A 19,971-nucleotide genomic window follows, 5' to 3' on the forward strand; every position below is an offset into this window, starting at 1 on the left:
CACAAGAAAATAGCAGTGCACACGCAAACTTGAACACAGACTAAAGCAACATGACACAGTGATCCTTTGTATTTATTCAAACATTTAACGGTGACCAACAGAGAGGATGAAATAGCAGCTGCAGAGTCAATTCTGTGTGTGTGTGGTCCTCCATATATATGGATCAGAATGTAATGGTCACGAGGGAAACATGCACCCTCATCAAAACAAACTGTACAGCCATAACGTCTGATATTCTTCTCCACTCCACAAAGGTTCATATTATTTTGTACTAACAGATTTTTTTTTTATAGAAAAGTATTTTCTTTTTTAAATAGCACTCCATTCACCATAGTGGCACATTTTTCTTATATACAGAGTGTTGGCTTTTTGTTATTTGGTGAATACACTGTATGATGGGACCTCTCACTTGAATTCCCGGGCTGCATAAGATCATCGATTTAGTTCATCAGGAAATAAAGAGATGTGAATGATCCAATAGAAGAGGTTCTTCCGTTTCTAAATAAAAAAGGGCTTTCAAACCAACTCATCCAATGGGTCATGTTGCGGTGTTTTCCAGCATGGAGGTCGTCTCTACTTATTTATATTATGTGTTTGGTCGATGTACCAGCTCCCATGGTGATTGTAGAGTAAACCGAAGAGTTGAATGTTCGATATATATAGACAGAAAGATCCTCCATTTGGGCCCTGCACTTTGCTACAAATCCTGAGAAAAAAAGTTCTGCCATGAGTCCTTCTCTTTCTGTTTTTTAAAAAAGTTGACAAATCTTAAAAACCGTACAAACACTCACATTAACCAGAGGACCGACGCAGGCAAACGATACAACAGTCATGACAGTGGAACAGGGGACCACTCCCTCTATGCAGCCACCAGAGGGTGCCATTGTGACACAAATCAAACTCCCAAATTACCAACCTGAGAGAAGAACTTTTGGCAGGCACAAGGATGCTACTGATCTCAGTTCATTTCAAATTGGTCCATGTCCTTTTTGTTTTTACATTATAGGGACTGAAATCACTGTCACTGACAAATCTTGTGATACGCTGAAGTTTTTCTAGGTGATGCTACTAAGAGGAGAAACAATAGAGTAAAACATCTCGCTTTATTTCAGAAAACCAAATAGCCTATGAATCCTATGCATAATGTATATGATATATCTGCTAAAATAGAAAAATAGATGATTTGAAAATAAATTTGAACATAGAAAAATATATATGTAATCAAGCGATACAGTATGTACTTGATCGATGGTCATGGGATCTCATAGCACACAATGGAAAACCTTTCCTAACTGAAAACGTGTGTACTAACAATGTTGAAAAGATACAATTCCTTCATGTAACTTTTATATGCAAGATTATGCTTAAAGGACTCTACACTGTTGGCTCTGATGAATGTGGGATACAGGACAGAGTGTGTGTGTGTGTGTGTGTGTGTGTGTGTGTGTGGGCGGGTGCTGTGAAGATGAAGCTCATCCCAGGGTGAAAAGGCAGGCGGAGAGGTCACCATACGGAGCATTTTTCCGCAGGGTTCATGGGGGAACCCTTGGGACAGTGGAAAACCCGCGAAAACTCATCAAACTGGGAGACGCTGCCGATCACTCTGCGGGGCGGGGGGAAGCACAGAAGCATTCAATGTGTGTACCATCTTTTGTGCAACTGCATGCAGTCAAATCTTGTTGTGTTGTAGTGAGGTGTAATTATTTTATGAATGTTTTTGGAATTAAAGATTCTACAGTTGGCACAAATGTAGCATGCCAATGACTTTCTGGGAGTTTGAATGTTTAATTTTCGAGCGTGTGTGTGTGTGTGGTACCTGTAGTGCTCTGGTGCATGTTTGTCAGTCAGCAGCTGCAAGTAGATGGACTGAGATCTCCTCTTCATACACCAGTTCTGCAAAGACAATGCATCGTTTCAAGATCAAACCAGTGGTTCCCAAATTATTTGGCGGCCCCTTACAAAAAAAGTAAACGTAAGATTATAGCAGTTCCCCCAAATTATCATGGCTATTTCTCAGATGGTTTCATTTAAATTAAACGTTGCAGCCCAAAGAGGTACAATGACATAAACAGTAACATATACACCATTTTCATATAACTTCCCTTTTGGCAAGAATTAAGAAAAAAAAGAGGGCTGAAACACTTCAAATTGTGTTAAAAAGTGTGTCTAGATGTTTGCCTCTGTTACATTAAGCCAGGAATTTAAATGAAACCATTGTATTTCAATGATAGTCTTAATAGTTGCAGGGAGCAGGGGTGGTCTAGTGCTTAGAGCCACTGTGCTGACATCAAGGCTGCTTTTTTTTTGGGTCCCTCCGATGCATCCATTAGCTGTCTGATGTTGGGACACTCCTACCTGCTCCCTAGGAACTATTCACTTCAGATAAACTGATTTTACATGTAAATGTACTGAGAGAAGTTGTGTGAAACTATTAAGAGGCTTCTGTACCTGCGCAAAGGCAATGAAGAGCAGCTGTTCATGTGTGTATCTTAGCCCAGGTAGAGGCCTCTCTGGACCGTGTTCCCTCACCCACTTCTGATACGCCTGGACAGTGAGACAGAGAGGTCAAAAAAAATTACATCACTGTAGGGGGCAACTCACTGTAGGCGTGGAACTTTTTCACAGCAGAAACATGGGACAGCTAGCCTGGAAATCCAGACCCACATCTAGAACGATGTAGGGTCTGGCCAAGAGCAATAGACCTTCCCAACTCAAGGAGCGGCCCCAACTGATGCATTTCAAATACCACTGCACGCAATTGGATAGCACTATGACCAATCAGGGGCCGGTTTCCCAAAGCCTTCTTAGAGCCTTCTTAACGCTACGTCATTCGTAACCCCTACGTATAGTTCCTACTTAACGTTTCGCCTGTTTCCCGAAACGTTCTTTGCTACGAATCTCTTTCGTACGTCATACGTTGGTAAGGTTGGTCTGGAGCGCCCGCAGAGCCTTCTTAGCTCAACCGTAGGGATGTTTCAGCTCTCACTTGTGTCATTTAACTAATAAATCTGACTGTATTTCATATCAAACGGACACAGCGATGACTGTATTTAATAACAAACTGTTCAAAACGATCCAACTGTATAGTGTATATCACGTATATTTAAAGTATGCTTAGGCTAATATATATTTTAGCAGAATACCATTAACTCTGATTCACAAAGTGTTCAAACTATATGAACAAGTAGCCTACTTTTTAGTCATCTAACTGACTTGACAATCAGCATTAACTGAATGGATGCGATGTCCGTCAATATGAAAATACTTTACGTGATACACTATAGCCTACAGTCGGATTGTTTTTATCAGTTTGTTATTAAATACAGTCATCGCTGTGTCCCTGTGATATGAAATACAGTCAGATTTATAAGTTTAATGACACAAGTGAAAGTCCCTGCGATCGCTGTGGCATCGCCGGAGATACAAACCCCCACATTTCCTTCCGTAAAGCACAATGCGTAAAACGGACACGAGTGACATCCCTGTTGCGCATGGAACTGCCACAAGTCATTCATGATGGAAATAATTGCTGTAAACAATCTTCATCTCCTCCGCTGTTTCTATATTTTCTATATTTAAAAAAAAAATCAGTATAGGCTATGGTAGTAGGCTATGTTCGACCATGGTTAACACTAGAACCTCCACACTGTGTTCCACACCGGCTCAGCTGACAGCTGAGCTGAGCCGGGCAGAGTGTGTCGGATCCTCCGCCTCAAAACATGTAAACGTGCGAAAAAATTAATGAATAATCAATTAGAGCTTACCTTAAAATAAGTGTGCCATGTTACTGTTTATTGTATTTAGGATTTTAGCTCATTTGGACGCTGTTTGGGCCGTCTGTTTTTATTTATATAGGCTATTGGCGATATTATATCTACTTTCAGTTTCATTACTGACCCACCAAGTAACGTGATTAGTGTTCTTAAAGATACTTAGATTATAAAACAAGAGTTCCAAAACACAGATGATGATTCAACAAACTAATTTATGACTTTATATTACACTAGAAGTGCACGGGTAGATTTGATTAGACAGCATACAGATGCAGCTGCGCATGAAATGAGCAGGAAATGGATAATCGAACTCGGAGCAACCGATTTCAGCAGTGTACGAACGACGTAAGGAGTGTTTCTCCTAAGACACCGTTCGGGAACCACGACTACAGGGGTAAACAACTTTAGTAAGTCATAACGTAGGAGTCTTCGTAGCTCGCTAAGAGAGGACGTTATCGGGAAACCGGGCCCAGAGCAATTAACAAGGGGGTGTATTCAGCGGGGTTAACTGGTAAATTAACTTTTGCCGTGGTCGGTCAGCAAAATAGAAAATTCATTTTTCTTGCTAATGAAAGATTTGAGTGCAGTCTTCCAAATCGTTTAATGTCGAGGCCAAAGCAATACTGGCTTACTGGGGTACCGGAATGCAACAGGGCCCTCGTTAACGATATTAGTCACACCTGTGTCTGCTGTGAAAAAGCTGATAATCAATCTTACAGTACAGGCAATTGTGTCGATTAAATAAGGGGGAAAACAATCTGAATGAAGGACTCTGGAAAAGGATAATGAAATGTTAAGCCAGTCAAACTCTCAACAAACAATAGAAACATGTTTGTGACATAAGTTTTCCGGTGTTGCTAACTATAACAGCTAACATGCTTCAATAAACTTCCTAACAGCGAGGGAGAGAGCGGGAGAAGTCCTGTCAACAAACAAGATGGCAAAAAAAGCTCAGGGACTTTTTATGATGTGGAAAATGAAAGAGGACGTCAAAACTGAGTCAGAAACTCTCTCCTGTCCCTTTCTCTTTGCTAACTGCTAACTTTCTCCCTGCGGTGTGTATTTAACTTATTGCTGGTGTGTGATATTATGCATTGTATTCTAGGTTGTTTGGTGCAACACTGAAAATGTTATGTCATTCCTGCTGTCATAACGCGCGCAGGGAATCGCTAGCCTCATGGGGACTTCGGAGTCGCAAGTATGCATAACCACCGACAATGGCACAAACGTTGTGAAAGCAGTGGCACTTAATGGCTGGACCAGACTGCAGTGCCTTGGCCACAGGTTGCATCTCACCATCGGTAGGTCTAAATGTTATTTTTATTTTTTTTATTTGCCACCAGACAGCATTATTGCCACCTACTGTATCATTGTTGCAAATTTCTTAAATCCATGTAATTATTCCAGTCACTAATAGGTGAAGATGTCTTTCTAACTATATTTGTCCATGTTATGTTGTCTGTGTGTACATACAGAATAATGAATGTCTAATTTTACAGATTGTGAGAGCCCATTGTTGAACGTGCAGTTAGCATATGCAAGAAGATTGTGAGTGCGTTTTCCTACTCATGGAAAAGGAAGAGAGAATTCACCGATAACCAGGCAGAACTTCGACTACCCCTCCTCACCGTCTCATCACCGAAATGCTAACCAGATAGGGGTCTCGCCAGAAAATTATAGAACAGGAGAAAGCCATATCTCAGGTCCTTTTAGGGCTGATAAGAAAACCCAGCACCTGGTACCATCATGGCAAGATATGGATATCCTAGAGTCAGTGAGCAAGACCCTCTGCCCCTGATTGAGTTCACTGATGCACTCTCTGGATAGTAATGTGTCAGTGTGCCGTACCTCAAACCCGTGCTCCACCTTCTAAACAACACTGTCCTGACTCCAGCTGAAGATGACACAGACCTGAGAAAAGATATGAAGAAGTCCATCCTCAAGTATTTCAATGGAAAATACTCTGAGGCTGCCACAGATGACCTGCTAGACATGGCCTCCCTCCTAGATCCACGTTTCAGAGCAACAAACATCGCAGATGAGAGGAAAGAATACATCAAAACAAAAGCTGCCGCAGAGATAAAGTCACTGCTACAAGGACCGGCAACATCTACAGAAGAGTCTCCTCAACACACTAGAGAAGCTGCAGAGGCGACACCGAAGAAAGCAAAGCGAAGTCTGGGTAGCTTTTTGAAAAGGCTTTTTAAAATGGCCCAGTTGCCTTTTCCGACAGAGATGCGGTGTAAGCTGAGCTCAAGCGTTACCTGCAGGCAGAAGAGGTGGATGGTGAGACAAATCCCCTGAAGTGGTGGAGGCAAATATGGCAGGTTTGACCAGGAAATACCTCTGTATTCCTGCCACCAGTGCCCCTTCAGAGAGGGCATTCAGCACTGGTGACAACATTGTGACCTGCCACAGATCAGAGACAGTTGACAGACTTGTCTTCCTGGCTAAAAACCTATAATACAGTTTAGCCACTCTAAGAAATGTGGCTGGCAAAGTAAGCATCATAAAAATTGATGTTTTCTTACTTTATTTGTTTTTTGCACTAAGAGCACTGTTGTACGTTGAGTATAAGCAATGAGGAAGAGGAAAAACATATACTGTGCAGGAATTATGCAAGGAGAAGGTTTTTTGTTTTGTTTAGTTACTGAAGAGCAGTAACTTATTTGTGCTTTTGTATTTTGAGAGTTGCATCATGTATATTGGTTGGGGTGAAAAAGTTCCTCTCCTGCTGTTCTTGAATTTACTTTCATTTAATATAATGCTGCTAGATTTTACTGTTTTAATGGTACAAGCAATGAGGCCAAGTGAACATGGACAAGACACATCTGCAATGTTGACAATTCTTTCAATACTGTAAGAGTCACTCATGGTTTCAACAAATGTACCATTTTGGTAGTTTAATTTTGCTCGAGTTGGTTGAGGGAAATAAACCTCCAGTCTTGCTGTACTTGAATTCCGTTTTTTATTTTAACTTTGTGCAGCTTGATTTTATTGAATTTCAAGAAAAAAGGGTTTTTCAGAGATGGACGTAACTTGAGAAAAGATTTTGCATTTTTCTCTATTGCCATTTTGCTCGATAAATGTTCTTAAAATACCTCTGTACTATTTGAAGTAATACAAAAGTACAGAAATAGCTGCCTAAACAGTATTTTACTCCTTCAGAAGCATTTATATGGAAAATTACAAGATAACATTAACATACCGTGATATAATACCGTTACCGTCTATGCCTCAAATCATACCGTGATATACATTTTATTCCATACCGTACAGCCCTAATGGGACGATTTCGTTAGGCAACCCTAATTATGTAGCATCCCAGATACTCTTCTGTCCAGGAAAACACATACTCAACAAAAATATAAACGCAACACTTTTGTTTTTGCTCCCATTTTTCATGAGATGGACTTAAAGATCTAAAATTCATTCCAGATACACAATTGTACCATTTCTCTCAAACATTGTTCACAAATCTGTCTAAATGTGTGATAGTGAGCACTTCTGCTTTGCTGAGATAATCCATCCCACCTCACAGGTGTGCCACATCAAGATACTGATCTGACATCATGATTAGTGCACAGGTGTGCCTTAGACTGTCCACAATAAAAGGCCACCCTGAAATGCGCAGTTTTGTCTCACAGCAAAATGCCACAGATGCCACAAGCATTGAGGGAGCGTGCAATTGGCATGCTGACAGCAGGAATGTCAACCAGATCTGTTGCTCGTGCATTGAATGTTCATTTCTCCACCATAAGCCGTCTCCAGCAACTTCGCACAGCCATTGAAGAGGAGTGGACCAACATTCCACAGGCCACAATTGACAATCTGATAAACTCTATGCGAAGAAGATGTGTTGCACTGCATGAGGCAAATGGTGGTCACACCAGATACTGACTGGTTCTGAGTCCCCAGACCCCCAATAAAGCAAGAAAATGCACATTTCAGAGTGGCCTTTTATTGTGGACAGTCTAAGGCACACCTGTGCACTAATCACCATGTACACACTATTGGTTACTTCACCTCCCCATATTGTTGCTGTTTGTGTGACTAACCCCACAAAACGTTCAAGAAACACTTGTCACTTTAACACAGCAAATTTCTCAAACCAGGTATCCATTCCCCTTCAGCCACAGTCTGCTGTAGTACATAGGGCTGACAATGCTTCGCATTCAAACACAAGTTTAGGCCTTGTTAAACATCAGATCTTTGTCAGGTAAAACATTTTTAATTAATGATGTTATTACCAAGCACAATCTTGATTTTATGTTTTTAACTGAAACTTGGTTGGACCAAGACAACAGCTCAGCTGTTCTTATCGAGTCACCCAAACTTCACTTTCATGAGTGAGGCCAGAGTTCATAGGAAAGGTGGTGGAGTTGCTATTTTACTTAATGAATCTCTACAATGCAAAAAGATGTCTTATGGAAATTGTTTCATTTGAATATGTGGCTCTCAAGTTAAATTCAGCCTCTCGAGCCATATTTATTAAAAAAAGTATTTAATAAATATGTATTATATATATATATGTATACAGTATTTTGGCCACCAAAATACTGTGCAAGCTTTTTTGATGACTTTGCTGAACTCCTGTCTGTAATCTGCATTGAGTTTGACTGTATTAATCGTTGGTGATTTTAACATACATGTTGACAAGCCTGAGGACAGAAGTACTAAAGAACTGTGCTATGTCCTGGAAAACTTTGGACTTTCCCAGCATGTGAACCGGCCTACACATAACAAAGGTCACACCCTGGACTTAATAATTTCCAAAGGCCTGGACATTGCAAAGGTTTCTGTGACTGATGTCGGTCTCTCCGACCATTCATGTTTGTTTTTTGAAAGTACAGTCGCTATACACAAAGGCGACCAAACAAAAGTAATCAAGAAGCGGTGTATTACTGAAAACACCAGTGAGGAATTTGTTCAAGCATTTTCTCGGACTCCACTCCTCCCCTGTATCTCAGTTAATGTGTTTGTGGATAACTTCAACTCAAAAATTACAAATATTATTGATGCCATTGCACCCACTAAGGTGAAGGCCGTCTCTGGTAAAAAAAGATCCCCATGGAGAAATGTCCCGCAGGTCAGACTAGAAAAAAGAGAGTGCCGTAAAGCAGAACGTAGGTGGCGAAAATCAAATCTCAATGTTCATTATGACATCTTCAAAGGAAAACTTTGCACTTTTAACTCGGAACTGAGAAATGCAAGGCAGTCTTTTTTCTGTGACATCATCACCAAAAACAGCAACAATGCACCTGTTTGCTACTGTTGACAGGCTCACAAACCCTCCTGTGTCAGTAGCATCTGAACATCTCTCCACGGGGGCCTGCAATGAATTTGCCTCCTTCTTTACTGAGAAAATTCATAAAATTAGACAAGCTGTCATCACATCAATACCGGTTTCAAGATGTGTTTTATCCCTGTGCCCACTTAAAATCAATCCAAATGCCATGACAGAATTTTGTCCGATTAACCAGAAAAACCTTGAGGACATTATACAACACTAGGGCTGCAACTAACGATTATTTTGATAATCGATTAAACTTTCGATTATTTTCTCGATTAATCGATTAGTGTTTTGGCCTGTAAAATGTCAGAAAATGGTGAAAAATGTTGATCGGTTTTCCAAAGCCCATGTTGACGTCCTCAAATGTATTGTTATGTCCAAAACACACAGATATTTCAATTTACTGTCATAATAGGATTAAAGAAACCAGAAATATTCACATTTGAGAAGCTGAAATCAGAGAATTTGGAATTTTTTTATTAAGAAATTACTCAAAACTATTAATCGATTATCAAAATAGTTGCTGATTATTTTAATAATCGATTAGTAATCGATTAGTAATCGATTATTCGATTCATCGTTGCAGCTCTATACAACACCTGACCTCCTCCTCCTGTTGCCTTGACATTCTACCCACAGGTTTCTTTAAAACGGTTTTTAACTGCATGGCCTCAGATGTCCAAGAAATTGTCAACATGTCCCTTCGGACAGGTGTATTCCCACAGGCCCTGAAAACAGCAGTCATCAAGCCACTCCTAAAAAAGAACAACCTAGAAACATCAGTCATGAACAATTATAGGCCCATATCTAACCTGCCATTTTTAAGCAAGATAATTGAAAAAGCTGTTTATCAGCAGCTAAATAACTACATGGCAATGAACAACTGCTTTGATGTCTTCCAGTCAGGTTTTCGTCAACACCACAGCACTGAGACCGCTCTGGTTAAGGTCCTCAATGACATCCATCTAAACACAGACAGTGGCAAAAACTCTGTATTAGTTTTATTGGATCTCAGTGCTGCGTTCGACACAGTTGACCACAGCGTATTACTAGATCGACTAGCAAACTGGGTTGGACTTTCTGAGCTGAACTGTACTAAACTGGTTTGAATCATACTTAAAGGACAGAGACTACTATGTATCAATAGGCAATTTCACATCCGAGAGAACAAATATTACATGCGGGGTCCCCCAAGGTTCCATTCTTGGGCCTCTTCTGTTTAACATCTACATGCTCCCACTAGCTCAGATTATGAACAAGAACAAATTATGTTACCATAATTATGCAGACGACACACACATTTACATAACCATATCACCAGGAGACTATAGTCCGATTCAAGCACTAAGTAAGTGCATTGAACAAATCAATGACTGGATGTGCCAAAACTTTCTTCAATTAAACAACGACAAAACTGAAGTCATTGTCTTTGGTACCAGGGATGAACAATTAAAAGTCAGCGCACAGCTTAAATCTGTTATGTTAGAAAGCACACACCAAGCTAGAAATCTTGGAGTAGTCATAGATTCAGACTTGAATTTCAAAAAACACATTAAATCAATTACTAAGTCAGCCTACTACCACCTTAAAAATATATCAAGAATTAAAGGGCTAATGTCTCAGCAGGACTTAGAAAAACTTGTCCATGCATTTATTTTTAGTAGACTTGACTACTGTAATAGTGTCTTTGCAGGCCTTCCTAAAAAATCAATCAGACAGCTTCAGCTAATTCAAAACGCTGCTGCTCGAGTCCTCACTAGGACCAAAAAAGTGGATCACATTACCCCAGTTCTTAGGTCTTTACACTGGCTTCCTGTCACTCAAATAATTGATTTTAAAATATTGATGTTGGTCTATAAAGCCCTAAATGGTTTAGGGCCTAAATACATCGCTGACCTGCTGATCCCTTACGAACCAGTCAGAGCTCTCAGATCATCTGGGACTGGGCTACTGACAGTCCCCAGAGTAAGGACTAGACAGGGAGAGGCAGCCTTCAGTTTTAATATACCCAAGCTCTGGAATAAACTTCCAGGGGACTTGAGGTCCGCTTCAACACTCGGCTCTTCTAAATCAGGTCTGAAGACTGTTTCCGTTTTAACCTGTAATTTTAAATTTGTATCTATTTTTAATTATTTTTAATTATTTTATGTTTTATTTATATTCATGTTTCTCATTCGATTTTTTTTTAATGTGTGCTCTATACTTGATGTATTTTGTTTTTGCATCTGTAAAGCACCTTGAATGGCCTTGTGTCCGAAATGTGCTTTAGAAATAAACTTGCCTTGCCTTGATACATGCAGAGAAAGGGAATTCGAGTACACTTATTTTTTTATCTTTATTCTGGGGCACTTCTGATCTTTTTGAAGTTACATGCAAACAAAGTTGAGTGCTTTATGAAAAATCTAAGTAATGAAGAGACAGATTTTCAAAGCAGAAAACTGGAAGAGGCACTATGCACTGAAAGTGTAATCTATATTTTGATTTCATGAAGCCACATAACCACAGTGTTTGAATAATGATGTTTTTGAATAGTACTTACATAATACGACAGCTTGAGTCCACCCATGTCTGCTATGTTCTCCCCCAGTGTCAGACGACCATTCACCTAAACACATGCAACAGAAAATTACTAAAACAGTGCAAGTCTTAACATCACTACCCCTATCATTTCATGCTGGAGTGTACACCAATCTAGGGATGAAAGGCAAATATCAAATCAAGTATTTTTAGATAGTTCTATATTTCAGAAAAGAAAATTTGCTTCTTTGAAAAGAATCACATGAAAAAATGGATACCACTCCCCTATCCATACGCTAAATCTGGTGCTGGGTCCAGAAAAATGGAACCTGAGCTAAGCGTAAAGACCAAAGACGTAAACTTTGAGTACCAGCGCCTCCAAATCACTTTTAATTTACACTTTGTATACCTTTTTATTAGCCAGTGCAAAAACCAAAATGTTAAGACTACAAAATGATTTTGTGAAGGGACTGATGGGTCTTGACTATTTATTCGATGGAAGTGACTTCCTGGACGCTCCACAGAGCAGGCTAGCTAAGCTTATAACACTCTAGTTTTAGCCTCTTATTTACCATAAAGACACTGTATGTGAGTGGGATCAATTTTCTTATCTTGCTCTCAGGAATAAAGTGAAGAAGGTTTCTCGAAAATATCAACGGACCACAAAAGGTAGACCTGTGTATTTAAAATATACCTTTGCAATTTAGTATTTCACTTCAGACAGTACTGTCACAATTGAAGCAGTAGAAGCTAAAATATTTGGACTTAGAGTCATACCATGGATCCTACATTTCCTACATTTCCCATAACATAAAATTGTGTATTTTGTAAATAAATTTAAAACTTCCTGCCCAAAGTTTTTCAAACTGCCTTGACCCAGTGTGTAGGCTTTCTATTATACATTTGTAATCTCGCAGCACAATCTGAGACAACCCTGATAATAACCATAATATCACAAGGTTTATTTTCCTCCAGAAATAATACGGTAGCCCATAACAGGCTTAGTGGTCCTCCTCTGTAAACTGATCTCTATGTATCTGAACAAAATAAAATCCTTCCACAAATAACCAGAATAGTACTGATTTAATCCAAAATAACAATAAATCAAGAATCATCATATTAGAGAAGGACACTGTCTTGCTTTTCACTATAAACCTAATATCAGGCCAAAATATCAGCAAACCCATCTATCAATGTATTAGAAATCAGCAGGGGCCTGTGCAGTGTGTGTGTGTGTGTGTGTGTGTGTGTGTGTGTGTGTGTGTGTGTGTGTGTGTGTGTGTGTGTATGCAGGCCCACCCTCTGGTTATAAACAGTGAAGTTATCGTAGAGATTGACGATACATTCAGCCTTGGTCTGAAACTTCTTGTAGGACTCTTCTGTCCACCACTGCTTGAGGTTTCCATGGCGGTCGTACTGGCCCCCTAGGGACATGAACCATTGCATCACTATGATGAAGGGCAAAAGGGCAAGGGAGGGGGGGCAGTGTTAGCATGGAGACAGCACAACCTGCAACTTTCCTTGACAGTCCAAAGTGCTGCCCCATCACGTCCGCTTTTACACGTTTTGCTGCCAAGGGGTCAACCTTTAGGAGGCAAAGTGTTGTTCAACCCAGGGTTGACCTTGGCTGACGTGTCCAGCTTAAGGTATTGGAATACAATTATGGCTGACTATCAGCAAAACAAACTGGTATAGTGCACAAACTTACAGTTGCACTCTAGAGTTAATCCACCATTTGGTGAATGGCTGGAAGAGGCACCCCCCTCATTAAATAATTTGGATGTAGCTTGAAGAGCAGCACTTTAGACTGAAAATGAAAGTTAGAGATTGAGGCTCAAAATAGCCTTTCAGTGCAGTTGCGATGAACAAGTCCTAACAAGCTTTCTGTTGAACAGTATAATGCAAGTGTGGGAGTACAACTGAAGAGCGGTGAAAACTGAGCATTGTTGCAATGGATTATGGGTGAAGAAGAGGAGTTGTTCATTCTTACCCCAGTCATCATATCCATGTGTTAGCTCATGTCCAATGATAGCTCCTATTCCTCCATAGTTCAGAGACCTGGAAGCAGGATGGAGACATATGGAACTTTACCCAAAACTTAAGCTTTCTTGTTATCACCAGGTGCCTTAAAGCAAAACAAGGACACAAGATTATTTCCTCATGAGAAGTTGAATTCCTTCATTCAGAGCAGTCAGACATTCGGGGGAAATACACTTGCTTTTCTGGCTGAGAAGTCTGATGCCACTGTTATTTGTCCATTCAATATGAAGCTACAGTTAGGACACATAAACAGTGGGCAAGACTGTGCAGGAGATTGTGCAATTTAAAGTTGCTGATTGGTGGAATTTCATACCTTTTGGATGAAGCCAGGGGTTGTAATAGTCCTCTAAAACAAAGAAAGTTGAGAAGCAAATTTCTACAAATTGCTAACTATTCCTTAAAGATTTCAATAAGATGGTAAACAGCTTGAGATGTCTTCACTTATCATGATATTAGAGGTAGTAGTATCTATTAAGAAAGTACACACTATATAATTTACAGTTTCAGTATTAAGCTTGTATTCAGGACTTGCTCTTACGGATACCCAAAGTTATGTATATACTGTATGCAAATGTGTAAACTGAATTTCCCCACGGGGATTGATAAAGTCTTCTTCTTCAAATCCACTCCCTTTAGAACAAAGCAGTATGCCTTTCGAGGTGCCTCATTACAGTCAGCTCTGTGTCTTTCCTAACTGTTATTTGTCCCAGTATGCTCATTGCTAATCCTGCTCTGCCAAGCCAGATACTGTACAATACAAGTTCTACTTGGCATCTAATTTTAGATCCTATTGAATAAAAAAAAATAGCTCAACGGCATATTCCTTTGTTACTGATTAGAAAACATCAAGTTTTGGTTTCACATACAGTATGAGGGGAAACAGCACTGGGACCTCTCAGCTGCAGTGTGAACATAAAACGTACTGCATCTTCCCAAGTTGTTGACACAAAATACAGACAACCGTACTGAGTTGTAATGTTTGAGGCTCTTGTACATTACTTGCATACTTCCATTATGCTAATTTATACTTCTACTTCACCACAATTCAGCTGGAAATAGTCTACTTTTTACTTCCATACATTTATCTGATAACTTAAGTTACCAGTTAATTTAACAAGTAAGATTTTAGCACACAAAAGATATGAAGTAATGCATACTTCCCAACAGTTAGTGGATTCATCAATATGTTTAATGAAAAATGTCATGTTTCCAACATCTCAAATTTGAGGATCTGCTGCTTTTTCTTTTAATCATTTAAATTTTTACCGATCAATCTAGCACCCACTGTTCCACAACCTGCGCCCGCCCTACCCTCCCTGTGGCCAAAAAAGCAGCAGGTCACTCCACCTCTCCTTGGCCCTGTCCTTGCGGCACATGCAGATATATAGAGAGAGATGAGGGGGCAGACTCGGGGCTATTCACATGGCTACGCCTGAAAATGACTTTCTGACAGCTAGTCGATACGCTGCCTCACACTGCGCCCGACTCCCACGCTGAACTAACTGGCTGATTGAAGCTTCATTATACTCAACGTGATAGTGGAGAGGTGTGTGTGGGGGGTTGAGAGCGAGAGTTTATGGGAGGTTAGGGCTTCTGCAGTAATAACTTCAAGGGGACACACGCACACGCACACACACACACCTTACAACATCATTCATTAATATTGATTAGCATGCATGGCAGCAGGTAGTGGAAGTTGTGGAGATCACCAATAATGAAGACATAGAAGTGTTAGCCAACGTTTGGTACACAAACTGCTAATTGAGAGAGAGAGAGTGTGTGTGTGTGTGTGTGTGTGTGTGTGTGTGTGTGTGTGTGTGTGTGTGTGTGTGTGTGTGTGTGTGTGTGTGTGTGTGTGTGTGTGTGTGTGTGTGTGTGTGTGTGTGTGTGTGTGTGTGTGTGTGTGTGTGTGTGTGTGTGTGTGTGTGTGTGTTGGTGTGACTGCAGGAAGTGTAGCTGGATGGACTCTACTGTATGTATTGGCTTACAATAAGACTCAATACTGTAAGTGGTGGGTTTGCTACTCCTCAGTGAATGACCTTCGTTAACAAAGGGTATATTGAGCAGAAGAATTGTTGTTTACATGCACATTTCTTAGCAGTGCATTGTTTTTTTCTGCATTTTCAAACCACACCCAAGCTTTTTTTTTCGATTGATTTCCTACCTTCCAGGCAGCCGTTTGGTTTGAAGTTATGAACGGACAGCATGGAAATGAACTTGCAGACACGCAATCCATGACTGTAAATAACTAGTTTTTTTTATTATTATCAAAGTTATTATTTGACAGTTGTGAATGCTAAGTGTTGGCTTGTGACACGAAAGCACTACATCTGGCATTTTGGGTCAGCTGCAGGTCACTTTAAAAGAAAAAATAATTTAAATGTTCTTTTCTGATTGCATATTGTCTTCTCGATTTTCTTAGTGCTAAACCAAGGGAAAGTTTTTGGTAGAACCTCTTGTTGATACAATAACTTTGTCACAATGAAGGGAAAACAGTGGTTGCCTGGAAGGTAAAGTCATGCAACTTCTGCTTAGAAAAGGTAAGAATTGCGTTGGCTGTAGTGAGCCATCAGAAGCTTTTTTCACTGAAGACTATTTTCGTGTCATGGTATGAAAAGAGCAGGCGTGATTAATCAAAGAAATCAGCTGTATTTAAAACAAAACATATTAGACATGATATGCAGTCAGTGGCTGTTTTTTCAACTAAGGTCTGACAGATACAAACAGCTTCTGATTAAATGTATGACTGATTTAAAGTTCTGAAAAGTTTCATCCCATACGGCTGTTTTAGAATCAGAACTAGGCAAACGGGGAGTAAGTGTACTCCAATGCACCATCAACTTGTTCAATGATGTCAAATTTAGGGAGGCGACCTCTCACTGACACCTGTACCATTAGCAGGACCTTGCTCAGTAATTGAGCTCTTGGTGGGTAGTTAAATTGGTTTAGTCATGTGTGTTGGGATGCAGAGGCTTGCCAGACTAACGAAGCCTTTTATAACCTTTTATTTTTTTTTGTGGCCGTGGTGATGTTGTTGCCTCCCTTCAGGCAATAGCAGGGACAGGGGGTAGGAGGGTTACTTACTGTGGGAACTCTGGGTTGTAGAGAGTGGGCTGGAGGATGCCGGCGGGAAAGACTAGAAAAGATATGAAGACGCAACATGAGGGAGGGGAAAATGTGTATTTTCAACTTGTATGAACATCTCATTTCGGTATTAATAGGAAAAGGGTCAGCTCATTAAGGTGGAGCCAGGGATTCTGGAGAGTGTTTGCTGTCAAAACACTTTTTGTCAAAATCAGTTCATATTTATTATTTATAAGTGTTACACAGCCCAGGCTCGGTGGGCCCCCTTTGTTTGCATACCAGTTTACAGAGCCTAGGCTGTGTATTAACACCATTTATATTTTTCAACGCACACACAGTACTGAATCGTGAAGAGATATTCACTGATTTAGACAAAAGGTGATTTTGACAAAACAAGCAGTCTCCAGAATTGCTCACTACCTTTAACACAGTCTCCTTTAGAGGGAAAAAGACAGTTAGAAGGAAATGTTATCCACGGATACCCTTAAGGGTGCCAATGTAAAATATGTACATTCATACAACCATTGCAAATCTCATAGTGTGTCTATATTTGCCCCAATGTATTTCTTTAAACACACAGTAAGAGCAGAATACAATTCAGTCTCTCCAACAGAAGCAAGTTCTTACATCATCCAGGGTAAGCTGGATTTATACAACAATGGCTAAACCTCTTCCACACCATTATCCACTGTGAAGAAGACATTTAGTCTATTTAAATCATTTCTATCTCTTTAACTCTTTCAAACTTAAATGTTATAAAGTCATCTCTTGTCCAACAATAGACGCTGCCAGTATTTGAGATTTAACTATATACTGTACACACATTATCATTGAGATAGTCATATGGGTGTAAGCTGCATGTTGTCCAAACAAAAAATATGTCTCATACATTCTATGTTTTCATGCCACATAAGAAGAGCAAAGCTGCAGCAGTAACAATGTTGGGTGGGGCACCACTTTGGTCCCGAGCTAAATAACAACCTGTAGATGGATAGAAATGACATTTTGTACAGACGTTCATGGACCCAAGAGGATGAATCCTAAAGCCTCTAATGATCCCTTGACTTGTAATCTTGATTCGATTCAGTGCTACTTAGCAAATGATAACATGCTAACACTGTTTTCTACGCTTTATCATCACATCTGCATTTTAGCAATGTCCTTATGTGAACGTTGGTTTTAGGTCACAGCCCACTGTGTCTAGCTACAGCTTAACAGAGCTGCTAGCATGGCTGTAAACAGCGTTAATATTTAACTCCTTTTTACAGACAAATCCATCAATCTAATTGACTAGTATAAATAAGTCAGTGATTTTAAATAATTATAGTTGAAACCTCATAAGTATGTTGAAAGTATAATTAACATGTAGGTAGTCAGGATTTAAAATGATCAGAATCAGTGATAGCAGTCATTCATTGACTGTGAGCCAATTAAATCAGAGCAAAAACTCTGAATCAAGGAATTGAGAGAGAAAAAAAATAGAAGGCCACTTTTTAATTCAACCCCCATCCTTGTCTTTTTATATTCAAACCTCGCTTCATTCGAGGTTTAAACCTGATTCGGGACATGAAATAAAGGGAGCCAGAGAAGATATAATGGATGCAATAGTCATTTCATTTAAAAAGGAAAATGAATACAGAGCTGAGAACTGAAGTGACTTAGGTTAAGTGAGAGAAATAATGTGTGTCTGTGTGTCTCTTGGTTTAAAAAAAAAATGATCCAGGGGGGGCCCTGATGACTGGGTTTGTCCGACTCCCCCTGTCCTCTAGCATCAGCTCGCAAGCACCATTGATTTTTCTGCGAGAGATTTAATCCAGCAGGAAGGCAGGCACAGACAGAGGGAGGGAGGGAGGGAGGGAGGGAGCACAGGGCTGGGGCAGACATCACAAGGCTAGATTTGTTAAAACTCGGAAAAGGTGTTCTTGCTTTTTTTCCCTCCAGGGGGGGTATTAAGTATGTGAGCTGGAGATGGAAGCAGAAAGTGAGCGATAAGAGGGAATATCATATGAGGAGGTGGACGCTTAAAAAACAAAAAAAATTTACTTGTTGAAAACAGGCGGCTACATGGTGTGATTGCGGGTAACTAATGCACGGTGCGTGTTGTCGTTCTGAATGGCAATAGGAGGTAAAGGCTTGTGTGGGCGCTTTTTTTTGTGCGAGTCGTGGAGAGAGACGAGAGAAGGCAAATAGTGTGAGTACAATGAAGAGCCACGCTCTCACCCATTTGGTTCTTGTTTGGGAGGTAGTAGGCGTTGAGGGCCTGAGGCGGGAGAAGCCACCTGAGGAGAAAAACAGTGACAAACAGATGGGGTTTCAAAGAAGAGATCTCACACACAAACGCAGGCGCGCGCGCACACACACACAAACACATCCTTGTACTTCTGTCTTTGTGAGGACACTTATTGACATAATGCATAGCCCCTTACCCTAATACTAACCATCACAATTAAATACACAATTAACCAACCTTAATTCTGACCCCTTACATTAAAACCATAAGGGTTTAAAAAGTGTTAACCCTCAAACCGCCCTTTGAAGCCTGATGACTAGGTAACATCTCCTCAATATGCAAAAATGTCCTCGCTCTGATGGTTTAAAGCTTAAGTTGGTCCTCAAAAAGATGCATTTACAAGTACGTACACACACACACACACACACACACACACAGATCAACAATCTTCTTACTGGAAAAACACCCTGATCCTGATCTTTTTCTTTCTCATTTTTTGTATGTATTTATCACATTTTTTTCCATCTATTTTTGATTATTATGAGTATTTATGTACCTTGTCTCCTTAATTTCTAGAGTTTATTTGTTAGCCTGAATATGATTTCATTGTGATTATTGATAGGGGTGGAACTCTGTACAAGCCCATTGGGCTTCGTTCCCTCCTTGCACCATTAATTGTTAATGTGTGCTAAATAAATAAACTAACTAACTAACTAACTAACTAACTAACTAACTAACTAACAGAATCCCAAACACGTCAGTCTATCGCTAAACCCCCCTGGTGAGAAAGAATCAGTGTGTGTGGTCCCACGGCCACAGTTCCTCTCTGCATATGAAACCGTGGACATTTCCTTTATGGTAATCCACTTAAAGCCTGGCCCATTGATTGGCACCCCCACCCACCCCCCAAATGACTAACTCGGAAAAGTGTGAGATGCCCTTGTTCTAGTAGGAGTGAGAGACCGATGGCTTTTGCTTTAGCTGTGTCGTAGGAGAGGAGGAGAAGTGTTCTGCTCTCTGTTTTATCTCTGGGC

The 19,971-nt window shown here is 40.2% G+C and overlaps 1 protein-coding gene across 1 annotated transcript in view; it reads right to left on the reverse strand.

The window, feature by feature from the left end:
* Positions 1-1,252: 1,252 nt before the first annotated feature.
* ecel1 (endothelin converting enzyme-like 1) overlaps positions 1,253-19,971 on the reverse strand; it is a 42,115-nt gene continuing 23,396 nt past the window's right edge. The window contains exons 10-17 of the mRNA XM_080025110.1: positions 18,928-18,986; positions 16,708-16,759; positions 13,574-13,641; positions 12,883-13,031; positions 11,606-11,671; positions 2,449-2,544; positions 1,817-1,893; positions 1,253-1,603 (exon numbers count right to left, since the gene is read on the reverse strand). Of these exons, the coding sequence (XP_079881236.1) occupies positions 1,504-1,603; positions 1,817-1,893; positions 2,449-2,544; positions 11,606-11,671; positions 12,883-13,031; positions 13,574-13,641; positions 16,708-16,759; positions 18,928-18,986 (667 nt within the window). The 3' untranslated portion in view covers positions 1,253-1,503. The remainder of the gene's footprint in view (positions 1,604-1,816; positions 1,894-2,448; positions 2,545-11,605; positions 11,672-12,882; positions 13,032-13,573; positions 13,642-16,707; positions 16,760-18,927; positions 18,987-19,971) is intronic.

This window comes from Ammodytes marinus (genome assembly GCF_949987685.1).
Source record: "Ammodytes marinus genome assembly, chromosome: 3".
NCBI lineage: Eukaryota > Metazoa > Chordata > Actinopteri > Uranoscopiformes > Ammodytidae > Ammodytes > Ammodytes marinus.